Source organism: Pelmatolapia mariae, linkage group LG1 (genome assembly GCF_036321145.2).
Source record: "Pelmatolapia mariae isolate MD_Pm_ZW linkage group LG1, Pm_UMD_F_2, whole genome shotgun sequence".
Taxonomy (NCBI): Eukaryota; Metazoa; Chordata; class Actinopteri; order Cichliformes; family Cichlidae; genus Pelmatolapia; species Pelmatolapia mariae.
The window spans coordinates 17,547,707-17,571,042 of NC_086227.1; the positions used below are offsets into that span (position 1 = coordinate 17,547,707).

Below are 23,336 nucleotides of genomic sequence, written 5' to 3' on the forward strand. Positions count from 1 at the left end.
AAAAAAGAGCACTTCATGCGCTGTGACATTTATAATAAAGCAACATTATGTTTATCTAACATAGCTAATCCGTTTAATTCAAAATCTCATTTGGAGAGATAATAAAAAGGTTTTTTTTTCTCACATAAATAGTGTTACAGATTTTTACAAAGATCTGCATGAAAGTGGAGCATGAAAGGGGTGGGGAGGGTGACACATAATTTCACTGCAGGTGAAGAGGGGCAAGCGGAAAAGTCGGGAACAATCCCAGCGCATATCCGTGGCATCTGTTAAAGTGGCCTGCCAAATCAGTAACGGCGCCACACCTTTTGCTGCTGCTGAAACTTTTGGACATTTATTAAAAAGACATTAGTGTCTCCGCATTTTACAAATTCTCGATAAAATGTATTTAAAATGCAGCACTTTGTCTGTAATGCAGCTGCCTGTTCTCTGTCTGTAGCAACCACTCTGTGATCTTGAGTAATGTCACAGCTAAATTGTTAAACATTTGCCTGAGGAGTACTATTTGATGCAGAGCATGTTTCAAAGGTGAGATAGCCGATATTATCAAAATAAAAAAATAATAAATAGAAAAAATATAATCCTGTGATTTATTTCTATGATGATTATTGAGCTTAGTTTTGAAGTTGGACTGAATATTTCTGGATAATTAAATGGAATAACACTTTTTCTGATTTTCCTCACCTCTCACTACAAGCCGCATTCACTTTTTCCACATATATAGCCATAATGCACTTTAGCATTTTATTTGCCTTGCATACATATCGATAGCCAGTTAGCTTAATCGCTCATTATGCTAACACGCATGTCTTTGGACAATAGGTGGAAGTGTCTAGTGTCACAGTCTAATACTGAGTGTCACAGAGAACATCCAGACTCTATACAGAAAGGCCCCAGCCAACCATTAGATTTGAATCATTAGATTTGCAGTGAGACAACAGTGCTAACCACTTTACCACAAAGCCCTCAGCATAAATATTAAAGATTATACAGCATAAACAAACAAATGCATTTCAGCAAACGGTTGGAATTTTTGTTCTTTTCAAGATTTTATTGTACATTTATATTGATTCAAACATCACTTATCCGTCTCCTGGATTACCACTTATTGTGTTTGATATTGGCTTGAATAAAACATATCTGTCAACTCCTAATCTATTTCTGACATCCTAATAGGCAAAGGGAAAAATGAGTGTATAGTTTGACTTTGACGAAGTGAGCAGCAGAGAATTGCATACTGTATAGAAGCCTGTGGTGACAACGCTGACAGAAGTGCTAATACGATGGTGTCATATCAGATTTTTCATACACAGAGAAGCCTGCTCCCATGCAAATGTAAAACAACAAAGTTAGCTTTAGGTCTGGCACATGCACTCACCAGGCTGATTCATTATACTCCTAACATGATCAAAACCATGGATGAGCACACACAAGTATATACACACACTCTACATGATGCATTTAATCACAGATGACTTGGGAGCAAATAGTTATGTAATCACTGAAAAAAAAGGAAGATAAAAGCTGTCACTCATATGCTCAACCCAGTCCAGTTTGCTAATGTACCGCTCTGTCCTCGAGCGCAGATGTCAGAAGGCGCCGCAGCACATCTTTCAGAACGAGCTGATTAGAGATTTAAATGTATGTAATTACAGAAAGCAAGATAATTAAGGACAAATGGTAATCTTCTTTGGGGATTTTACAGTGAAACGTTTTGGCGTTAACTCAAATGTTTCTTAATCAGAAAGAAGTAAGGCAAAAGAAATATTGCTTTGCTTGCATATGCAATCAAACACTCATTGTTTCGTTCAGATTCTTTGATGTGCAGATGTGTTTGGTTGCTCTCGATCACTATCTTCACGATGTCCAAAACATGACTGAGGCGTAGCGTTATAATTAGGTGAAACTGCTGACTAGATTCAGGCATTGGACAGATGCCCGTTTAACATGCAATCAGCCACACAGACGCTTTCACAGAATTCAAGGTTCCCTGAACCCATTATAAATGTTACTTTAAGATGATTTTTAAATGATATCTATCTTTAACCAACCACACAGACTAACTGCTAACTGGGAATATGTAGGTCAGTGGGAAGAAGTAGATTAGATGACCTGGAGGCATGATCAGACACAGATTAAAGAACTAACTTCATATGGCATGCTTTATTTCAGCGACCATGTATATGGCCTCGGTTCCCTTTGGCTTCATATCCCTTGATGTTAAAGAAGCATGTACTCAGAGTGTTTGAGGTTTCACATGCAGGCGAGGCATATGCTGCAATCGTGCCTAATGGGCAAGCAAAAAGGATGGCACATTTCTTATCCTTTCTAACAGTGGTTCATTAAAATTGGCAGCAGAGCCTACAGTTTCTTAGGCAGCCGTGTGATGTTAAAAACGCAACAACTGGAGCACATTCCCTGGTGACATGCAACAGATCTGAGTTTAGAAGTGTCTCAGATGCACTAAAGCAGAGGACTGCCACTGAGGTTTAGATTTACAAGACTAGGTAACCATTTCTCACAACAAATACAAAGATTTGTCTTCACACATACAAGTGTTTTCTTGACTAGAGGGATCAAATTATTGACAGCAACACCAGTTTATTGAAGTTTTCCACACATCCCACTTTATTATGACAGCTTTTTTCTTTTTGCAAATACTGCCGACATTTTCTGTTATAACAAATTAGTTATAAAGTCGTTTTTGGATGTCAAGGAAAAAAGAGATGCGCTGCATAAATTGAAAAGTTTGTATTTTTTGCAACACGTGTGAAGACGAGCGCTAAATTATTCATAATTATAAGCAGCGGTATCAGCTGGAGGTAAAATGACATGCTTAGCTGATACAAATTTCAGTTTAAACCAGGTTTGCATATTTTAAAGGATGACATGTAATCACACCAAATTCAACAAGTAGCCACCGCTTCTTCTGCAATCACAGTGTCTACTGAAAAGCTTGGTTGGTTTGAGAACACCCCAGTGAATAGCTGATTACTTATGTTGGATTTTTTAGATTAAGGCTTGAAACCTAATACATACCTGGTATTATTGTTTGCATTTTTATAGGTCCCCCTTTCCCACACTAACAATACGAAGGTTTAAACAGGAATAGTGGTTCTCTAATGTAAAATTTTGATTTCATAAAAGTGTTTTTAGAGTAGAGGAGTGCAGACTTCTCTAAAATGTTGACTGCTTCAAATTTGCCAAAGAAGAATCGTGGCTATGATGTGGCAGGGGGCATGCAGGCATGTTTACAAAACTTGGGCTGTAATGCTGAAATATTTTTCTCCTTTTTCTTCATAGACAGAAAGTAAACAAATATCAAGGCCAGTGGGGAAAACTGAAAAGAAATGTTTGGCTCAATGCAAAGCAATGGCGTAAAGTAGATAGTGGACAGAGGCACACATGAGCATGCAACCCTCACTGGTGTTTGCTCGGTAACCGATCTGCTTGGTCTTCCGGTGGGTGAGTTTGTATATTGTGTTGTTGTGCTACAAGGTGGGGGACCTCAATAGTCATAGCGTGCCGAGATGAATTTCGATTAGTCTTAGTCACTTTGCCAACTCATGATAAGCCTTCAAAGGGAAACCTGAGGATAAAGCATCAAAGCTGAAGTTAAGGAGGTCCTGAGGCATCCACTTCAACATAGTAGATCGCATTATGCGAAGAATCTGATGCAACAAAGAAAACGAAACATCGCTGTACTATTCTTCTTTTCCACAGTTTGAGCTGGCCTATTGGGCTGTTTTTTCTCAGCTTCTCCCCTCTGACCTCTACAGTCTGGATTTAAGAGCACAAACAGGTTCAGTACATGAGTCTGTGTGTTTTTTCCTCAGAGCCTGTGTTCCCAACATCTCCAGTATGCGCTGTCGGTTTAATTGTGTCAAGTTGGAGATGTTAGTCGAAAGCACAGCACATTTAAACAGCTCAAACATAAGGCAGTGGAATTAGTTTTACTTTGGCATAATTACATATCATGATTATATTTAGCATAATAAAAATTTTCAACAATTTAAATCCAGTACCATCAATATAGCTCACATCAATGACAGATCCATAAATGCCCATCATAAAGGTGATACTGTATAGGTAGCACACTTTTCACCTGTAGTAATTTTAAAATGCTAAAGAGATTTAGCTTATCTCTAAAGCTTCAAAAAAAACATCAAGGGAAACACAAAATCTCAAGAATATTTCAGGGCAGCTGTGGGAAAAGTGTGGGTTCTACGCCCACTGAGAGTCTAATGCCAGATTAACTCTCAAAAGGATTCATTAGTCTACCTGGCCAAAGGGCAAACTGCATATGGGTGGTGCCATCTGGTACATCTTTTGGCCACTCTTGCCAGCATTTATAAAGTGAGGAGGTTCTTGCCAGAGCTCCATGCCAAACAAGCCAACAGATCATCAAGTCGAGAGAGAGAGCAAGCATGCAAAAGAGAGAGAGAGAGAGCAGTATTCATTCATCCTGAAAATTCATAAAAAGATGTAGTGAGGCAGTAAGTGAAATTAATGGCTGCTCTATTGTAGCACGAATGGGTGAAATGTATTCTAAATTAACTGGCCAGAAAACAGTTTACTAGAAAGACTCTAGGTCCGCTCTATACAGGAGATACTATACAAGTAACTCGTACCTAGACTGAAATCTGGATTTGTTTGCAGCAGGTTCCAGCGTATCTTCGACGCTGCCAGTTACTGCGGTTTTCACGCCACAGCAGAGCCACGCTCGATAACTAGGAAGCACCATCTTGAATGAATCACATTTATTATCATTGATCTACCACCAGATTCCAGCTCCACTCTCATTGAGGCTGCCTCCAGAATATTGGCTCTTCTCTGCTCTTACAGCCCAGCTGCCATAAAGTACCAATGTGCACAGAGACTCGCTGACTATGAATGAGAGCGCAGGCCTACAGAAACAGGTCCACGCTCTTGACATTTTAATTCACCAACTGAGGTTACTCTGCCTCCATCTCATATGTCATCCATAGCGCAATTTGATTTTAGCGTTGTTTCTTTGCTTTTAGCGCAGATGCCATTCATAATCCACCGCTCGCTTTACTATACAGCTTTACATACCAGCAGGTATATTGTTACCCAGTACACACACAGGGCAAAAAGCATTCAGTCAAACCCCAGGAAGCCATTCAACACACTGGAAATAAAAATATATCAAAATGATCTATCTGTTTTAATATCTGTGGATGAAGAATTACTGCACAAAAGTGCAGCCGTTCACTTTTTTACATACTGAACTACTGTCACGTTTGTGTCATGGATGTCGTATTTAAGTTTCTACTTCTGTAATTTGCTGCTACTTTAAAAAAAGAAAAAGACTAAAATGATATGATTGCTTTGAATAGTAAATAGTTAGATAGTTTCATTTTTTTAGAATTTATGACATTTTTACATAGCATCCTTACTTTTCCAATCCTAACTCTAACTTAATAAGAATAAGTAACTTTTGTTTTTATTAAACTCAAATTTATTCAAGTCTAGTTGTTTAATTTGAAATAACCTGAAACTATATATCCTTTATCTACCTAACATACATATACTCACATATAGTGCAGGTATTATTCCATTACCGTACATTTCTCTATATTACTGAATAATCAAAAGTGCGATTAGAGACTCTTTTGTCTGCTCTTCCTGAAAAGGCCTGTAAATGTTAATGTTATGTATTGAACAACCAGACTCCCTTCAAAGTAAAGGTTATTGAAGCTGCAAAGAAAATGCACACTTATATTTATGACAAATCCAGGCACACTGACATGTCTGTGAATTTCAGTCCCTGCCACTGGTTATACTGCTGGTTATTGTCATTCCACTTCTCTCTCTCTCTCTCCTCTATTTATACTAAATGGCACAGGCCAGGTTCAGCACACTGGGCAGTAATAGCTAAAAGACTGCTTAAGCATGTGAAAGGTTGACACCTCTATCTTTGAGATCTATTGACTCTGGTACAGCTAAGGTCCCCTCTCACATCTGAGCCTTGACTATACTTTCTTTATTCAGGCTGTGGCACATTTTAAAGGCCCTTTATTCATCTGACATGACCTACATTAGAGGGCAAAATGAAGCTCAATCCAACTTGCAAACAGAATTAAAGGTCGTTGAATGATGGAAGACTTTGTGAATCCTCTGTAATGTTCATAACGAGAAAAAAATAGCTTTGAGCAAACTAACGTACTGTTGTGGGATTAATACTCCAGATAAAATGTTAACTTTTAAAATAAGCATAATGAATGACTGCAATCAAAGGCATTCTGGATGTAATGGGACCGGCTTTTTCCCTACACCAATCTAAGAAACATTTAAAATGCAAAGTAAAAGTGGGTTACCAACTGTCTGATGATACACTGGGTCCGGCTCACTTTCTGCAATACACTACACTACATCATATTTTTCATTACCTTCAGCCATTTTTCAGTTGAAACACTGAAATTCAGAAATTAAAGACACTGAAACACATTGTGCAGTTTGAAGCCTCTCAAAAGTGACATTTTCAAATGACTGGATATAACTGATCCTTTGCCCTTTAACAGACTTTCACACTGAAGTGTCCCTCAAGAAATTTATTCTGTGTTCAAATCTATTGTATGGGTCACAAAACAGGTACACTGCAAAATATTGGAAGGCTTTATCTTGGAACTGTCAACAGTTACTCATATGCTGATATTGAATAGCATATTTTAATAAAAATATTGCTGTCAATCGAAATTGATTTTCCCACTAAGCTGACAGACTGTGGTCAGTGTTTCCTGATTCCTACCACTATTCTCTATCACATGACTTTAGTTTCCTGGATAGTACTGGCAAATTTTGAAAACTCAAATGGTGCAACAGATTGCTACATTCATACCAGGGAAAAACCATGGTATGAACAAAATTACTGCGATCATGTGCAATGATTTCGTTGCCTTTGAAATTGCTGCTTTGAAGATGGGGACCAGGTGTGTGACCAATCGCAGTCAGTTGCTGTCTTGACTTTAATTTTGTGTTAAGACAGCAATAAAATGGCAATAAGATGGTGATGATTGGGGAATTACATGCAATTCGGGAATTAACTGTGATAAATCAGTAAACATTGCAAATCTGTTGCTATCTACACATACAGATATTCACATCAAGTACTTATACTCAGAATCCAGCCAGAACATCAGGTTTGTGGAGACATTTCTCCACAAGTAGTGATGTAGTTGCTGCAAGATGATGGTTTAACTGCAAAATGACATACAGTAGGCACCAGGCAGTATATAGTATAATAGTATAACCTGAGTCAAAAGGTGTAGAACCAAAATAAAATCACTTAACAACCAGTTGAGTCGAGTCCCCTACTGCAAAGAGACACACATCGTAGACAAGTTAACTCACTTGTGCAAACTAACTCAGACTGATTGCAATGTGTTGGCAATCTGTCTATGTTTATGAATTAGCAATTATTTGCTAGCCTTCACTAATCTATGTCTGCAGCCAGTACAAGTTGGACCACAATCCTTTGGATATAGGTTGCCTGCCACTTGGTGATCTGTGCAAATGTCTTGTGATCATAAAGTGGTCACTCAACCTTTGGGTGATCAGTTGGTCACTTCGAGTGTTTGCAGTCAGTCAGTCTACTTACACTGAAAATGAAGCTGTGTATGTAGTAAACTTCAAATAATTAATGAATTTAACAGCTAATCTAATAACAAATTGAATTCCCAACTATTGGGATAGTTATATGTTGTTTTTCCAGTTTTCTTTCTTTGTACTATTCCATAAATATAACAATCTTTCTTTTGTCAGTGGTATGTGTTATTATTATTATTATTATTATTATTATTATTATTATTATTATTATTATCTAAGCTTTTATTATTAAAAGGTTTTAAAATTATTTTCAAAAAAGAGTCAGGGAAATTAATTTCTAGATAAATCAATAATTAAGATATCAGTTGCAGCCACGGGATTAATCAGTTTAGTCTTGGCATTAGCAGAAAGGATTCTATATCCTGCAAGTACATCTTTATGTAGAAAATGAACTTAACTATAAACAGTTTCTTTTCTGTGGCCTGTTAAACCTGGAAAGATGATCGATGGTAATTTTTTTGGTAGGATAGAATAACACATCAAACAATGCACACTTAAGAGCTTTTGCGAGCATGTTTGCACATTCTTTTTATGGTGTTATTACTTGTCAACAGAAATCCACAAACTGGAAGTAAACCCAATTACTGAGTTAACTCACATCTGTCTGCATGTTGAAGTGGGAAAAATGCATCAAGCATGATTGATCTTACTGCTGCTCTGCCATCTGGATCTCCTCTCCATCACCCAAATCACCCACTTTCAACTTTTTTCCACAGGGGCTTGAGACCCAAATTGAATATGTCCAAACAAGATGACACAGATAATTCCCACAATTGCTCCAACCATATGTTACCACACTTGGAGACTACTGAAAGATTTTTTTAACTTTCAGATAACTTACAAAAGTTGGAAAACCGACTGTGTTACAGTAATGTATAGATACATATATGCTTCACAGCAAAATGTCATCATTTCATGATGCCTTTGCCAATCTTTCACCAGTTCTGCCCTTCATTTATCCCCAGCCTGTGTGCTTGATACAACAGCAGAGTGTGTGCTAATAAAAAACACTTTGAGTATGAAAATAAAAAAGACAATATGCAGATTGTTTTGCTGTGATTATCTCTGCTTCCATTAATGTAAACTGACAGCATAGCAGATAGGCAATAAAAACAGACGAGGTAATTACATCTACAGTCTGTTCAGTACATCTATAATCAAATATGTACTTTTACTGTATGCCCACACAATACAGGTGTTTGTTTGGGTTAAAATCCCAGAGGACACTTTTTTTCTTTTCTTATTTTTTCTCCAAAACTCTTTTGCTGAAACAATGATACGTGCTGGAGGCATTTCCATTTCACACAATAAAATATCAGTACTAGCCAGTTCTTGTACCTGAAAAAACATTTTAGTTAAATGAGAAGCTATTGCAGATTTGGAAATATGAAAAAGGCTATATCACAAATTGTAGGAAATTGACATGAACCTTAGATAGCAATTTTTGTGGGAAAAAGAGAAGCAATTTAGCAGCAACGGCAAGAACAAAGTAAGACTCTCAACTCTCTCTGTGTTTCTTGCAAGAGTGTCCATATAAGCGTTACATACTGGTAATTACTGTAAATACCTTCTTCTACAAATTCAATTTATGTACTAACTCATTCTTTTAATTAAGTGTAAATGAGGGAAATAACAACTGTACTATGTTCAAAATCAATAAGAAGGTGAGCGTGGTTTGGCTCTTGTTAGGTTACGCTTTGACTTTCTATCAACATTTTATCTCCACCAAGTCCGCAGCCTTTCTCAAACCATAAACCAATGTTCTTAAACATGTGCTGATAGAACCATAAATCAGTTTAATAATGCCCTAGTTACTAGGAGTTGTTATCAATGTCATGGTGGGCAACTTCAAATACTCTTGCCCAACACAATTTATTCCTTCACATTTACAAGGAGTACTCGCTGAGCTCTTAGCATTCCACCCACCTAGCACCTTCATTCTACACCTTTTAACTCCATTTCTTATGCATTATTGCTTAAATTAGCATTTGCATTGCATTGGAGTTCTTCGGCTACAAACCTACTATCTGGAACCAGTGTGCATTAGAAGACTTCTCTAATAAATGTCAAAAATATCCCATCATATAAGTCAAGCACTTTTGTGCACATAATGGCTAGTAGTTTCAGTCATGCATTCAGTTTATTAAAGTGGGGCTGCAGTACATTGTATAGCTACATGCCTCTGGCATAGATAATGTCTGTGACCAATTTTCCAAACACGATTTACACCAGTCTATGGTGAACACTGTATAAGGAAATAAGAACACAAGAACCTATGGATTTCAAAATCACAGCTTTGAGAAGAGGTGTTGCATGTGTCTGTGAATTTGAAATCGCTTATTTTTTTTTAAAATTTCAGCTAATGCTCAGATAAATGGTCATCATGTCAGTGTTCTTCTGGAGGACACGAGTTAGATGAGAGAAAACTCATAAGGCACATGAAAGCTTGCAGAGGGTTGACAACTGATTCTGGAGTGAAGTACAATAATGCCTGTGTCGATTTATTTCAGAACATGAGTATAGCTGCCTGGTCAAGGCTGATGCTTTGTTCACTGTAAACCCAGGTTATAAAAATTTGGTAAATCACTTTGGATATCTGATAGGGAGAAATCGAGGAAGTGGGTATTGTCAAGAAAGTAAGCAACAACCATGCATCCACTTATCCAATTCAGCGTTGTGGTGGGGCGGGACAAGAGGCAGGTTGCCAGTCTTCCACGGGGCTAACACAAAAAGAAAGACAACCATTCCCACACACAGTCATAGTTGGGGCCAATGTAGAAACACCAAATAACCTAATGTGCATGCCTTTGGACTGTAGGAAGAAGCCAGAGTATCTAGAGGAAACCCACACAGGCAGAGGGAGGACTGCACACGGAAAGGCCCCAGCTGGCTGATGGATTCAAACTCAGTTCGCACTCGGTATGAGGTGATGCTGCTAACCACCATCGTGCCGCCCACTATTTGTAGCTTTGCTCCTGGACTATTTTTATCTGTAAATTTAAATATATTGCATACTAAGGTTGTACTGGCAATATAAGTAGTTCTTCTGGAAACTAGCCGCACTTTTGACTCCGATATCGACAGAAGCTGTCAGCTTCTCTCTTCTAATTACTTTATTAAATATTATCAGAGTAACTCATCCATATAAACTGATGCAAGTGCAAATTTAAACAGTATTGTAAACTGACTTCAATTAATGAATTAACTTGATTTAATTTACTGGACCTGCCTTCAAGTCATTTTCTCTGTGTGTATATGTTCTTCTTCAATCAATTTCTTCACAGGGATTAACCAACAATCCTAAGACAAACTTAAAAGATATATCTCACTCGTACCTTGAGGACATTTGGTGGGAACTTTCTACAGCTGTATTTATTTCCCAATGTTTTAGTGCATTTTATCACACTGGTTTAATAGTAAAGGCTAGAAGGGAAGAGGAAGAGGCATACAGTGAGGTTAAAGCCTTGTACTCATTCTCTGGATTCATCATGCTAACTGGTGCATGACTCAGTCCTAAACACAACAGCTGGTGGTCTGAAGAGCCCGCGGTAGAGCCCCGGGGTGTGAGTTGACCAGCCCACTCATTTACCGGCAGCTTACACAGGGGACACAAAACAGCAGGGTTCTGGGAGCAAGAGATGAGCCTGGCATCGTTCATATTCTAGCACCCTGCAGCTGCCAAGAAGCATCACAATGGCACCTGTTTCATCTTACGGGTAAAGAAATTAAGGAGTTCAGAAGATTTAAACACTGGACATCGGCTGTTCAGTCCTAATAAGCCTTTCTGAAATGCCTCCTTTCCAACAGCACTTGAATTAGCAGAGCTGAAACTATTAATGCAGATGGTACTGTTAATCAAGCCTCATCAACTTTCTTTGACTGACAAACATTAAGACTACATAAGCTTTGTCATCGCTGGGCTCCCTGAAGCTACACCATGTGGCGCCACTCAAGTCAGCGGCATGAGTCTAGCCAGCCTAGATGGCTTTTCTTGCAAGACTTGTAGCTGTATATTCGCAACAGCTATGAGGATAGGTGATTTAAATGATCTGTTGGCTCACCCCCCTGTACTTCTTTAGTTCCAGATGAGATCCGATGTCTTTAGCAAGTTGCAACTTGTACATCGAACATGCCTCATTACAACCTAATTTTATGGAAAAAAAGAAAGAGGAAAATGCAATATACAGAGCCATGATACATACAGGATGATGGCTCCAGAGCTATTAAAACACACTCATCAAACTGCACATGCTTTTTCAGGCAAGCAGAATCATTTTAATTAATATCTAAATTGCAATGCCTCTTTGGAAATCTTCTCTCTCTTGCTATGTTGTCGGCAGTTTAATGTGTAGATTTTTAGCATTTTACCAGAAGTGTATAATAAAATTCGGGGGCAGTTTAATTGCGGCTCTCATATATTTCTGTGTGAAAGGAATACGGCCGAGAAATTATGTAACACGGGGTGAAAGAAGACGGAGCAGACCTCTGACACAAAAACAGTGTCATTATATCCCCCAAGGCATTTCACTGCAAAGCCTATTATTTAATGTTATAATTAAAGCCCACAAATGTGACTGGGAGGGTTAAGATCTGCCCTCTACATATTTGCATTAATATAAAAATAATAACGACCTCCAATTAGTCTCTCCACCTCAAAGCTGCAAACGAGATCACACTAAACTAGGTCATGAACTCGTGTAATCAGTATAAATTTCCTAATTTATAACTGGAACAGAATGTCTTATGCTGACTAACAACTGCTGCTATTTGAAAATACACTTTACAGCAGATTGTCAAGAGTGTTGCAAGGTTGGCACTGTGATATCCTCTTGTCTTGTTGCTTTGTGAGGCAACATCTATTCACTGGAGAGGCGCAGGCTTGCAGTTTCACATCTTTTGTTAAGAGCGCCAAAACCAAAGAAATGGACTCAAATAACAGTTTTTGAAACATTACAGCACAGTGACACTGATATGAGGACTGTTTAGATGAACAAATGCAAATGACATTTATTTATTTATTTATTTATTTATTTATTTCTTGTATGGTTTGAGAATGAGAGAAGTAGGAGCAGCACACACCTTCACACAGGCAGCTGACTGTGAGCACAAAGCCTTTATTTTTTGCCACCTAATTCCCCCAAACTGAAACTGACTCTAGGAAAAGACAGCACAAAGTATCAGGACCAAAAACATTTCAATCAAGTCACCAGGCATGTTAAATCAACACTGTATAACAGAAATAAAACAGGCACCTTTACTTGGGGTAATATACAGTGACTCACTCATTGTTTTGAAGCTGAAAGTCAGTTGTTTGCTGACATTCCAGGCTCTGGCTACCTAAAGGCCTAACGTATTTACCACAGATAGTAAAAAAACATGGGCGTAGCATCCAGATCAGAAAAATTAAGCCAATCCAGCAGTGCCTTAAGCATGCACTCTATCTGCCACCAGATGGCCAGTGGACTCGTAGTAAAAATCTACAAACATGCTGAAAAAGTGTTAAGGAGTGGGCTAATGCAGCAGTCCCCAACCTTTTTTGTGCCATAGACCGGTTTATGTCTGACAATACTTTCACTGACCGGCCTTTAAGGTGTCACAGATAAATAAAACAAAATAAAATCAGTACCGGTACCAAAAAAAAAGAAGATTTATTCATAACACACAGGAAAAGACCCAGGGAAATCGAGTTAACCATAAAAACGATTTCAAAAAATGATGCTAAAAACCAATAAAACCCCTGAAAACCATCAATTTCCCACTCAAGCCTCAACTCTCGCAGCCCTCAAACGACTCATGGACCGGTCCGTGGCCCGGGGGTTGGGGACCGCTGGGCTAATGTACAAGTGGTCCCTGCAGAGAATTTAAGACTAATTTCGAGACATTTTTTTACTTGACCTGACATAATGATGTGTTTCTTGTTTTTCAATGCTTGTTTTTTTAATTTAATTTTGTTAGAAAAAAGAAAGAGAGCGATTAAATAATTATTGTATTGACATATTTATTTTTCATAATTAATTCGTTCTGCTGTGGCTTTCTTTGTTGTGAAAAACGTTTAGATGTTGGAGCATCTGCCCTATTGATTTTGATACAACAGCCCCCTGTGGTTTCACTACAGTTAAGCCACCACTGAGGCCTTTGAGGGGTAGACAGCGTCTATGTATCTTTAACACAACAAGCGTGTCATTGTCAGCTCTGTGATGCCTGTGACACCATCGCTGTCTGCATTTGTTGACAGCATCTGAAGTTTCCATGACAATTTTTGTACACAATGTTTATTTGTACTTAATGCTTGTTTACTTCCGAGTCTCCAAGGGGTGGCTTTTTTTAACAAATCACCTCAGCCATGTGTACATGTCTGTGTCTGAAAAACACAAATAAAGAGTCCCCAGTGTGAAATGTATTTGCATCCTTGACACCTCGATGTGATATACCCGCGTGGCTTTCCCAGAGCACAGTGTGGCTCTCATCTCACTAAGCCCTATCATTGGTGTCAGGCTTGGGACTTCTATTCAGAGACTTCCCTCCAGAGGAAAAGGGCTCTGTGGGTAAAAAGAAAGACCATGGCAATAAAAACAACAGAATGCACTGGTTCTCTAATGTACATAATAAATAATTGTAGGAAAGCCACAAACTCTTGCTTGGCCACAGGGTAGAATAGAAGTGATTAGTGTTTGCCGTGCAGTAAACAATGTGTTTGATATGGCTTTAGGTCAAACCTGAAACATTAGTAGGGTAGCAGCCATATAATCATGTATAAACACATCTTATTTCTCAATGTTAACCAATTATTTGACAATGTGACACCCACTTATTTTTCCTGCAGCCCCCTCACCCACTGGTAGAGGGATCCTAGAGGGGGACAATTTCCACAGTGGAATAATGCCACGTGTGACGTTGTGTGAGAGTTTAGTTTAGAGAATACACACAATGCACACAAATACCACAAAACATCACTAATCCTTCAAGTTCAAACTTCCTTCTTGTATCCCAGAGCCAGTCTCGCTATCATTTCAACACGTGGTTACTCGATAATGCTCTCCATTACAAGGAAAGCTTTATTTCATTAATCATCAATTAATGCTAATTTTCTTTTGTCTCTGCTCCAAACGTTCAATCACACCCCACACTGCTTATTTTCTAGTTCCTCTCAAGGCTTGAGAGGGTAGAGATTCTTAATCCCCCCCCCCCTCCATTACTGATTTAGGCCAGCAGTTGATTGAAAACTGGAAAAAGCGCTATAGCAGGCTCCTACGCTACCCGGAGGCTTTTCACACTACTCAGAAAAAAAAGCCATACATGGTACAGAGGAAGGATCCAGAAAGCTTGCAGACCTTGTGCATTTCAGGGATGAATGCCTGCAGAGGGCTGACAGATTCTTCAGGTCAGGACAACTGTCAGACATTCTTTCACCATATCTGAACAGCACCACAGGAGGATTCACAATCAAACTCATTTAGCTCTTCCATGCACACAATCTGTCTCACCAAATGAAGAACAAAGCACGTTTTGTCATTTTCTACTACAATAGAGATGCAAAGCGAAAGAAACACCCAGATAGTGAGGCTAAACTGCTGCAAATACACACACAGGCAGATGCACGTCCACACGCGCACAGCCTAATCTCCCTCACATCTAATTAACTGTTCTCTCTGAAGATGTATACAGGCTGGCAAGAGACTTATTTCCAATTTGGCAGAGCCAAGAGTATCTTAATGGGCTTTGGAAAAAAAATTGCCCCTCAGAATTTTTATATGGATATTTGCTGGGCAAGGGCTTTTACAGCAGTATTCCCACACTTTCAGCAGAGGTCTGATGTGTTTCCATTACTTAGTGATTAGGCATGCAGACACACACAAAAAACAAATAAATACATTAAAAAATGAAAAATTAGATAGATAGATAGATAGATAGATAGATAGATAGATAGATAGATAGATAGATAGATAGATAGATAGATAGATAGATAGATAGATAGATAGATAGAGCGAGCTTTGGGTGCTCAAATCGACCCTGTGTTTCTATCCAGGTACGCTTTTACACCACTGGAAGTGAGTTTGGGATCATTGTCATGCTGATAGATGAAGCCGTTTCCAATCACACTATCCAGGTGGTATTGCAAGGTGGATCAAAATCTGATGGTATTTTTCTGCATTCATAATTCCATCAATTTTGACAAAATCTCCTACACCACTGGATGAACTGCAGCTCCAAACCATGACAGAGCCTCCACCGTGTTTTACAGATGACACATGGCACAGACACTCACTGTTGCACCTCTTTCCTGACCTCCTCTGTGAATATTGTTGAAAATCTGAACAAAAGATTTCAAATTTGGATGCAGACCTGTCACCCCTGATTTTCGGTCCAGTTCTTGTGTAATTTGGCACACCTCAGCCTTTTCTCCTTGTTTCTCTACCTTAAGAACAGCTTCTTGACAGCCAGAAATCCACTAAAACCATTTCTGATGAGGCTTCAGTGAACAGCAGATGGATCAACTGAAGGGTCAGATGCATCTCAGGTCCTGTGTCAGGTCTTCGCTGGATTTTTTCCTGTTTCTTAAAAACATGACCTTCAAATACTGTGGATCTGTTGTAGATCGTTTTTAGGCCTGCCATTTCTTCTTTCCTCCACTATGGACACACTGCACATCATGCTGAAATATGTATGATATTATACTAATCGCTCTTCGGGAATCACCAATACAATTTTTAATACTGAGTTATCTTTGGCATTTTTCTTAGATTCAACTAAAGAAAGTGAGTTAATGTGGATAAAGATACAATTTAAAACTGGAACTGCTGTGATGTGTCATGCCCCTTGAGTAAGATGTGTTATGCTTTAATAATACATAGGGCTGTATTAAATGGTTTAATAAACAAACACAAAAATTCCTGTGAAAATGATGAAATGATGAGGTACAAGGACTGGAATAAAAAAGCATTATGTCCAAAGAAGAGTTTTGAAAGACCTCCACAAAGCCTGTAGAATTACTCATCAAAACCACTTTAAAAAAATTACAAGAAAGTCTGGCTCCTTGGAAGAATAAAAAGAAATTAGACGTGGGCTTAAACCTTTGCACAGTATCTCTCTCCAAACACACACACACACACACACACACACACACACACACACACACACACACACACACACACACACACACACACACACACACATGTATACATACATGAATAAAGAGTGAAAGAGCCAAAGAGACTTTAGTACTGACAATAATATTAATAACTGTGCTATATACTTAAGCTTCACAAGCGTCCTAACATTCATGCAAGTACAAAAAGCAACGTTATCTGATATCTGGGTTGTGTTTATAGGAATTTGGCATCTACAACAGCCGAGCACAGATCACAGCGATAAACAGAGTTGGAGCATCAGGAACTCACACGAGGGAAGACGATGCTGTATTGTGTAACAGCTAATAACTGTTCTGTTCAGACAAATCAAATAATATTCTTTAAATTTGCTATGGATGAACCCCAAAGGTAATTGTTATTCTTGAAAAGGGAAACATAAGACTCTGCGCAGCACTAACAGGAACTGCAGCACATCGAGCGATTTTGTTTGAAAGCCATAGCAAAGAGTCGAATCCACCCATGAGAATCCCAACTGCTCTGTGTAAGTAGATGTTGATATTAACAGCAAAGCCTCAGAGAAAGAGCTCCATGGCAGGGCCTTACTGAAGCATTCACAAGCAGATGTGCTTTTGAACAAAGGGCTGACAATCAAGCAGTAATGTGTGTGATGCTATAAAGGCTGACACATGAGCATGGGGGTGATCCTCACAGGCTGGCTGTACTGCTGGCTGACTGCTGTATAACACACCAAGCATTGGATGGCATATCAATAGCATGGACACTACAGTAGAGGAATCACAAGTTCAACCTGTTGGAGTTTAATGAAGTTGTCCAAGAGCCTGTTTTAGACATTTTTCAGATTCACTTCAGATCCAACAGTGTATTTCACTACCTCCACTCTGTCCTACCCACCTGCTCTTTGCAAAGACTCTTGGCACTCTTCCAAGAGACCTTTTACTGTATGAAAACTAAAGCTGGTAGGATTTTTTTCTTACTGCCATCTACATCTCACTGCTCCTGTACTGTAAACCAACCAAAGCACTTAAGAATCCTTAAGCAAAACAGTATCACTCTTCAAACACCAAAGTGGCTGACCTCCATCTAAATGAGTTCATTCTGCCAATTTACCCAATGTTTGCCTTAGTGCAACAGATATTAAATTGCACACACACACACACACACACACACACACACACACACACACACACACATATACATATATATACACACATATATATACATATATATATATATATATATATATATATATATATATATATATATATATATATATATATATATGTATGGCACCACTTGTCACTTGTGTACTTCTTTTGCTAAATATTCCAAAGTCAAGTGTTATTGGTATTATAACAAAGAGGAAGTGATTGAGAACAAACAGCAACTCAGCCACAAAGTGGTATGCAACGTATAATCACGGAGCAGTCGGGCACCAGTTTAGCTCCCTGAGATGAGCAGGCGACCATACGCTGTATGGCTGAGAGCAGCCAGCCCAGGTTTGAATCCGGCCCTTTGCCTGCACGTCTTCCCCTCTCTCTCTCCCTCCACTTTCCTGTCACTCTTCACTGCATCTATATAATAAAGGCTGAAAAAAGCCAAATAAAAAAATTACAGAGAAGGAGCACACTAAGGAGCACAGTGTGCAGAGGTCACCAACTTCTTGCAGAGTCAGTCACTATAGACATCTAAACCTCATGTAACCTTCAGATTATGTCAAGAACAGTGCATAGAGAGCTTTGTGGAATGGGTTTCCAAGCAGCTGCATCCAAGCCTGACATCACCAAGCACAATGCTTCATTAAAGTGGTGCCACTGGACTCAAGAGCAGTGGAGAAGTGTTCTCTGGAGTTATGAATTACACTTCTACTTCTGGTGATCCGGCGGACGAGTTTGTCTGACTGCACTGTGCCAAGTGTAAAGTTTGGTGGAGGGGGGAGGGGGGGCGGATGTTGTGGGGTTGTTTTTCAGGAGTTGGGCTTTGCAGTTTGGTTCCAGTTAAAGAAACCAAGACATTTTGGACAATTTCATGCGCACAACTCTGTAGGAAGAGCTTGGGGATGGGCCCTTCCTGTTCCAACACCAGCGCACAAAGTAACGTCCATGGACTGAGAGTTTGGTATTGAAGAACTTGGCTGGCCTACACAGAGTCCTGACTCGAACTCGATAGAACACTTTTGGGATGAATTTGTGAATTTGACTGTGAGCCAGCATCTCGTCCAACATTAGTGACTCACAAATGCATTTCTGAAAAAACAGTCAAAAATTCCTGTGAACACTCCTAAACCTCATGGAAAACCTTCTCAGAAGAGTTGAAGCTGTTACAGCTGCAAAGGGTGGGCCGACATATCATATTAAACCTTATCGGTTAAAAAATGGATGTCACTGAAGTTCATATGCGTGTGAAGGCAGACAAGTGAATACTTTTGGTAATGTATATATATATATATATATATATATATATATATATATATATATATATATATAACATCTGTTCACAGTTCAGTAAATGTGATTGTCCAAAAAGCAGCAGAATAGTTTCCACCAAATGTGTTGATTTTATATCACAGTTAAAATTCTTAACCATTATTACTGGAAGCCATTGTATCATTAAAAATTGTTGTAAAAGTTAGTTATGAAATACATGGCAAGTACAAAAGCAATTTTTTCAACTGGTTACAGATTTTGATTTTTAAAAATGATGTATCAGCCAGCTGTAATCCATGGAACATTAATTTGAGGCCTCTCTGTTGCACTGAAGGTTTACCGGGTTCTTTACTTTCTGGATAAGTTTTATGACCCCGGAGCCCATGAGACTCATTCAGACTCTTTCTTTACTGTAGATGACACTGTGTGGGTGGAAGAGAGCTTCCACTTAGAATTCAATCAACAAACACAAATAAATAACCAACAGAAAGGTCTGTTTTTTCAATCTTTGTTCCTTTTCATTTCATTATGATTAATTGTTTAATACTAATTAAAATAAAGCTAAAAGTGTACATTCAATAATTATCACCCTGTTATATTTCATAACAGATAAACATGTGGGTTTGTCACCTCTGAAATAATGCAGCTCAGCTTGTCAGTGGCAGAAAGCTGTCAAAATAATTAGCTTATGCAAATGGGAGCTTAGAACCTGAGGAAGCCACCTCTGCAAAAATAATAAACCTGTGTGTTTTGTATCTAGAGGCATAGCAGTAGCATGACATAGCAAATGATGGAGGGATGAGCGCTAACGCTGCTCATGCTGCTTACCACACGTTTGTATTGGCATAGCTAATTAAGCATAATTGAGTGCTTTCTACTATCCCTTCTCCTGAGGCCCATATCTACCCTCTGTTGTATTTATGCAAAGGTTATTTGGAGACAAAAAAAATCCAATTACACGTAGAGTATTGGCTTTGCAAAAAATGCAATAAGGACTTGGTCACAGGCCCTCAAAACATCTTGCTCTATAATAAAATCAACAGTCTTTGACTTTAACATGTGGTCAAATGCCAAGCAAATTTAGTCCTTTAAGAGCTGTCAACCAAAAAAAAAAAAAAAAAGCAGCTGCACAAATTCTGTGTCAGATCACATTAAAATATTCCAGTGTGACTGAATAAATAATCCAAATATGTAACAAAAATTTGCTGACTAAACTTTAAACATGAACTTAAGCTTTGAACCGCAGTTCACTTGAGCATCCTTGCAATGCCAAAGTATTTTAGTGCTATTTTACTTTTTTGCACACCCTAAGTTTAATCACAAACCATCAAAAAAGGAAAGACAAAGACATCAGAAATCACCTTGCACCCCTGGACTCATTTAGTTCTAACTATGAAATACGATAAATTTCTAATACACATTCACACATGCAAGATACAGACGCTGGCTAAGATTTAAACACACATTCAGTCATTAACAAAGCCATCATATTCCCCATCATGCCAAAACCATGTTAAGACCATATAAGAGGGCTCTGTGATCATTACGAGATGACACTGCCAATTACCAATACAGCATTTCCGTTTTGTCTGTAAGAGGCAATAGAGGGATTAACTTTAGGACTCTCTGCCTCTCCTCTTCCCTCTCATGAAGCAGGCTATGTTTACTGACTAATCTCTTTTCTTGCTTTAACCATAAATGTGATTACCACTACACAAGAGATAATAAAACCCCATATCTTAGCAGTACCAAAGAGCATGAATTAAAACCTAAGCTGTAGCCTTGAGGAATATCTAAACCAAATAAAATCCACAGCATAAGAACTATTTCATGTTGGGTGCATACAGCCCCCTACTGGCAAACACTACTCACTATTTAGCCAAATCCAACACAACAAGCTCCATGATCATCTTCTGTTGAATATGAGCAACAGGTATGCAGACACTTTCCAAAGGTATGTTCTAGTGTCACTGTTCCAAAGTCAGTCCTTTACTTGCTCCGATTTACAGACATGAGGGAATCTCAAATGTGTGTTTCAGCAGATTACACATGATGCACTCACATATGAGTCTCACTGTTACTTTGATTCTTGCTGTCACCAACTCTTTAAGGAGAGGAAAACCTGCCTTTAATTGTCAATGAAGTTAAGTTTTTGTGCATTAACCAAATATTTAAATTGGTTCATAAAATGTAAAACACACACACACACACACACACACACACACACAAACACACACACACACACACACACACACACACACATATATACAGGCGATGAAACTACACGTTGAGATTTTTACATAAAGAGCAACATGATTAATGCTTTTACGCATACGGCTCACTCCTGGTGTCTGTTTGATTGTGGATAAGAAATGAAAGGCAGCTCAATGTGATTTACCACTGAGCAAGTTGGAAATGGAGAGGATCATGCGACCTTCAAAGAGCAAATAAAAAAAAATAAAAGAGAGAGAGAGAGAGAGAGAGAGAGAGAGAGAATATATAGATATAGACCGATTCAGTCGCATTCACTGAACACTTTTCAAATACCTACGAATAAGTTCAGATAAAAGCTTGGACAAAGTCGACCTCATGGAATATATTAGGAGAAAAGGCTGATACTTTTCATGAAACCGCGGAGGACTCTACATGAATCCGCTATTAAAAGCGGGGGTGAAATGCAGCATGTTAGTGACGGGACATATTAAATGGTTAAAGGTCTGAGGGAGATCACAGAGATTATTGTAAAATTGTTTGATTTAAGGGGGAGAAACGAGACGTGACACGTGGTGAAGGGGGCCAAACGCCTCGTTGATTTGTCAGTTTCGCCTACCTGATATTTCCTGATGAGGTACATTGACGAGGCTGAATCCTTTAGCGTTATAAGCTTGTCTAACCTCGCTACAGCTCCGCGCTTTGCTTTCACCACCGGATGACAGGGACAGCACCGACAGAGTACATAAGGCGACTTGCAGTCTCCACATCGCATACATCAGTGAAATCCTTGATAATGTTTCACAGAGAAATAAGAGATCCGATAGAATAAGAGAAATCCCAAAAAACAAAGCCTGATTGAACGATTTCTCCAGTCTGCGCGATCAGATTTTCATTTTTTAAAAGAGAGAGAGGGAGAGAGACTCCTCACTTTAGATGCTGGTGCTTCCACCTCATTTTCCCCTCGAAAAGAAAAGAAATAGCCAACGAGTCAGATCGGTCCCAGTCTGAACAAAATCCTCGTGAAGAAGCTACCTGGTGCTCAGTGTGCCAACAACTTCTCCAGCGCACGCACACACCGCTGCCCCGTGTTTATGTCAGTGTGAGGAAAGCGAAATGCAACGGAGACGCACGCTGCACAGCGAGCAGAGCGCACAGGGCAGGGCAAAACATGGAGTGGAGTGGCTGCGACTTCAGCAGCTCACATCCAGGGGCGCGTACTGTCCTCTGCCATTTATGCATCCTCGGTAACGCACACTATCGCACATTAGAGTGGAGACACATGTTGGAGGCGCGGGGAGTGTGGGCGGAGTACAACGACACACTGGCCACACACTTGAGGTTATTTCCTTTTAATGTCATCAATCTGATGTTGGCGCACGAAATAGAAGAACCCTCTGTGACCATTCCGTGTCTTTTAATGAATCTAATCGATGGGAGTAATAAGAGGGAAGGCTAGAAAACTCATCCAAAAGATAAGGCACAATATGATCTTAGCAGCTATGAACATTTGTAACGCACCAAATCCTGTTTGGAGCACCTCAGCGGACTGCGCGTTAACTTACTGTAATTTCCTGGACACATAACCCAAACACGACCTTTGGTTAATGGTATACCAAGTATTCATGAAATGCAGTGTTTCAGGCAACAAAACAAATACTACTGCACACAAACAGCCACAACATTTATCAAATATATAATACAGCACATCACACATTTTATCTCTAACCTTTTTTTTCCCTTAGTTTAAGATGATGCTCGCATTAAGTCAGGACTGTTTGTCTGTCTTATATTCATGAAGATGATTTGACCCAATTTAAATGCACTACCCACAAATGGCAACATTGAGCTGACTTATCACACTATAGCATCAAAGTGATTTCCAACATCTTTTAACAATGAGGTAACTTTGTTAGACAAGGAGGAAAAAGTTTTACAGTTATAATGAAGAAAATCTGCGAGG

The 23,336-nt window shown here is 39.0% G+C and overlaps 1 protein-coding gene across 2 annotated transcripts in view; it reads right to left on the reverse strand.

Annotated features, from left to right (window-relative positions):
- The window catches only part of gpc6a (glypican 6a), a 140,974-nt gene extending 118,391 nt beyond the window's left edge, over positions 1 to 22,583 (reverse strand). For both annotated transcript variants that reach the window (XM_063474269.1, XM_063474259.1), the window contains exon 1: positions 21,993 to 22,583. In XM_063474269.1, the coding sequence (XP_063330339.1) occupies positions 21,993 to 22,152 (160 nt within the window). In that variant the 5' untranslated portion in view covers positions 22,153 to 22,583. The remainder of the gene's footprint in view (positions 1 to 21,992) is intronic.
- Positions 22,584 to 23,336: the final 753 nt, after the last annotated feature.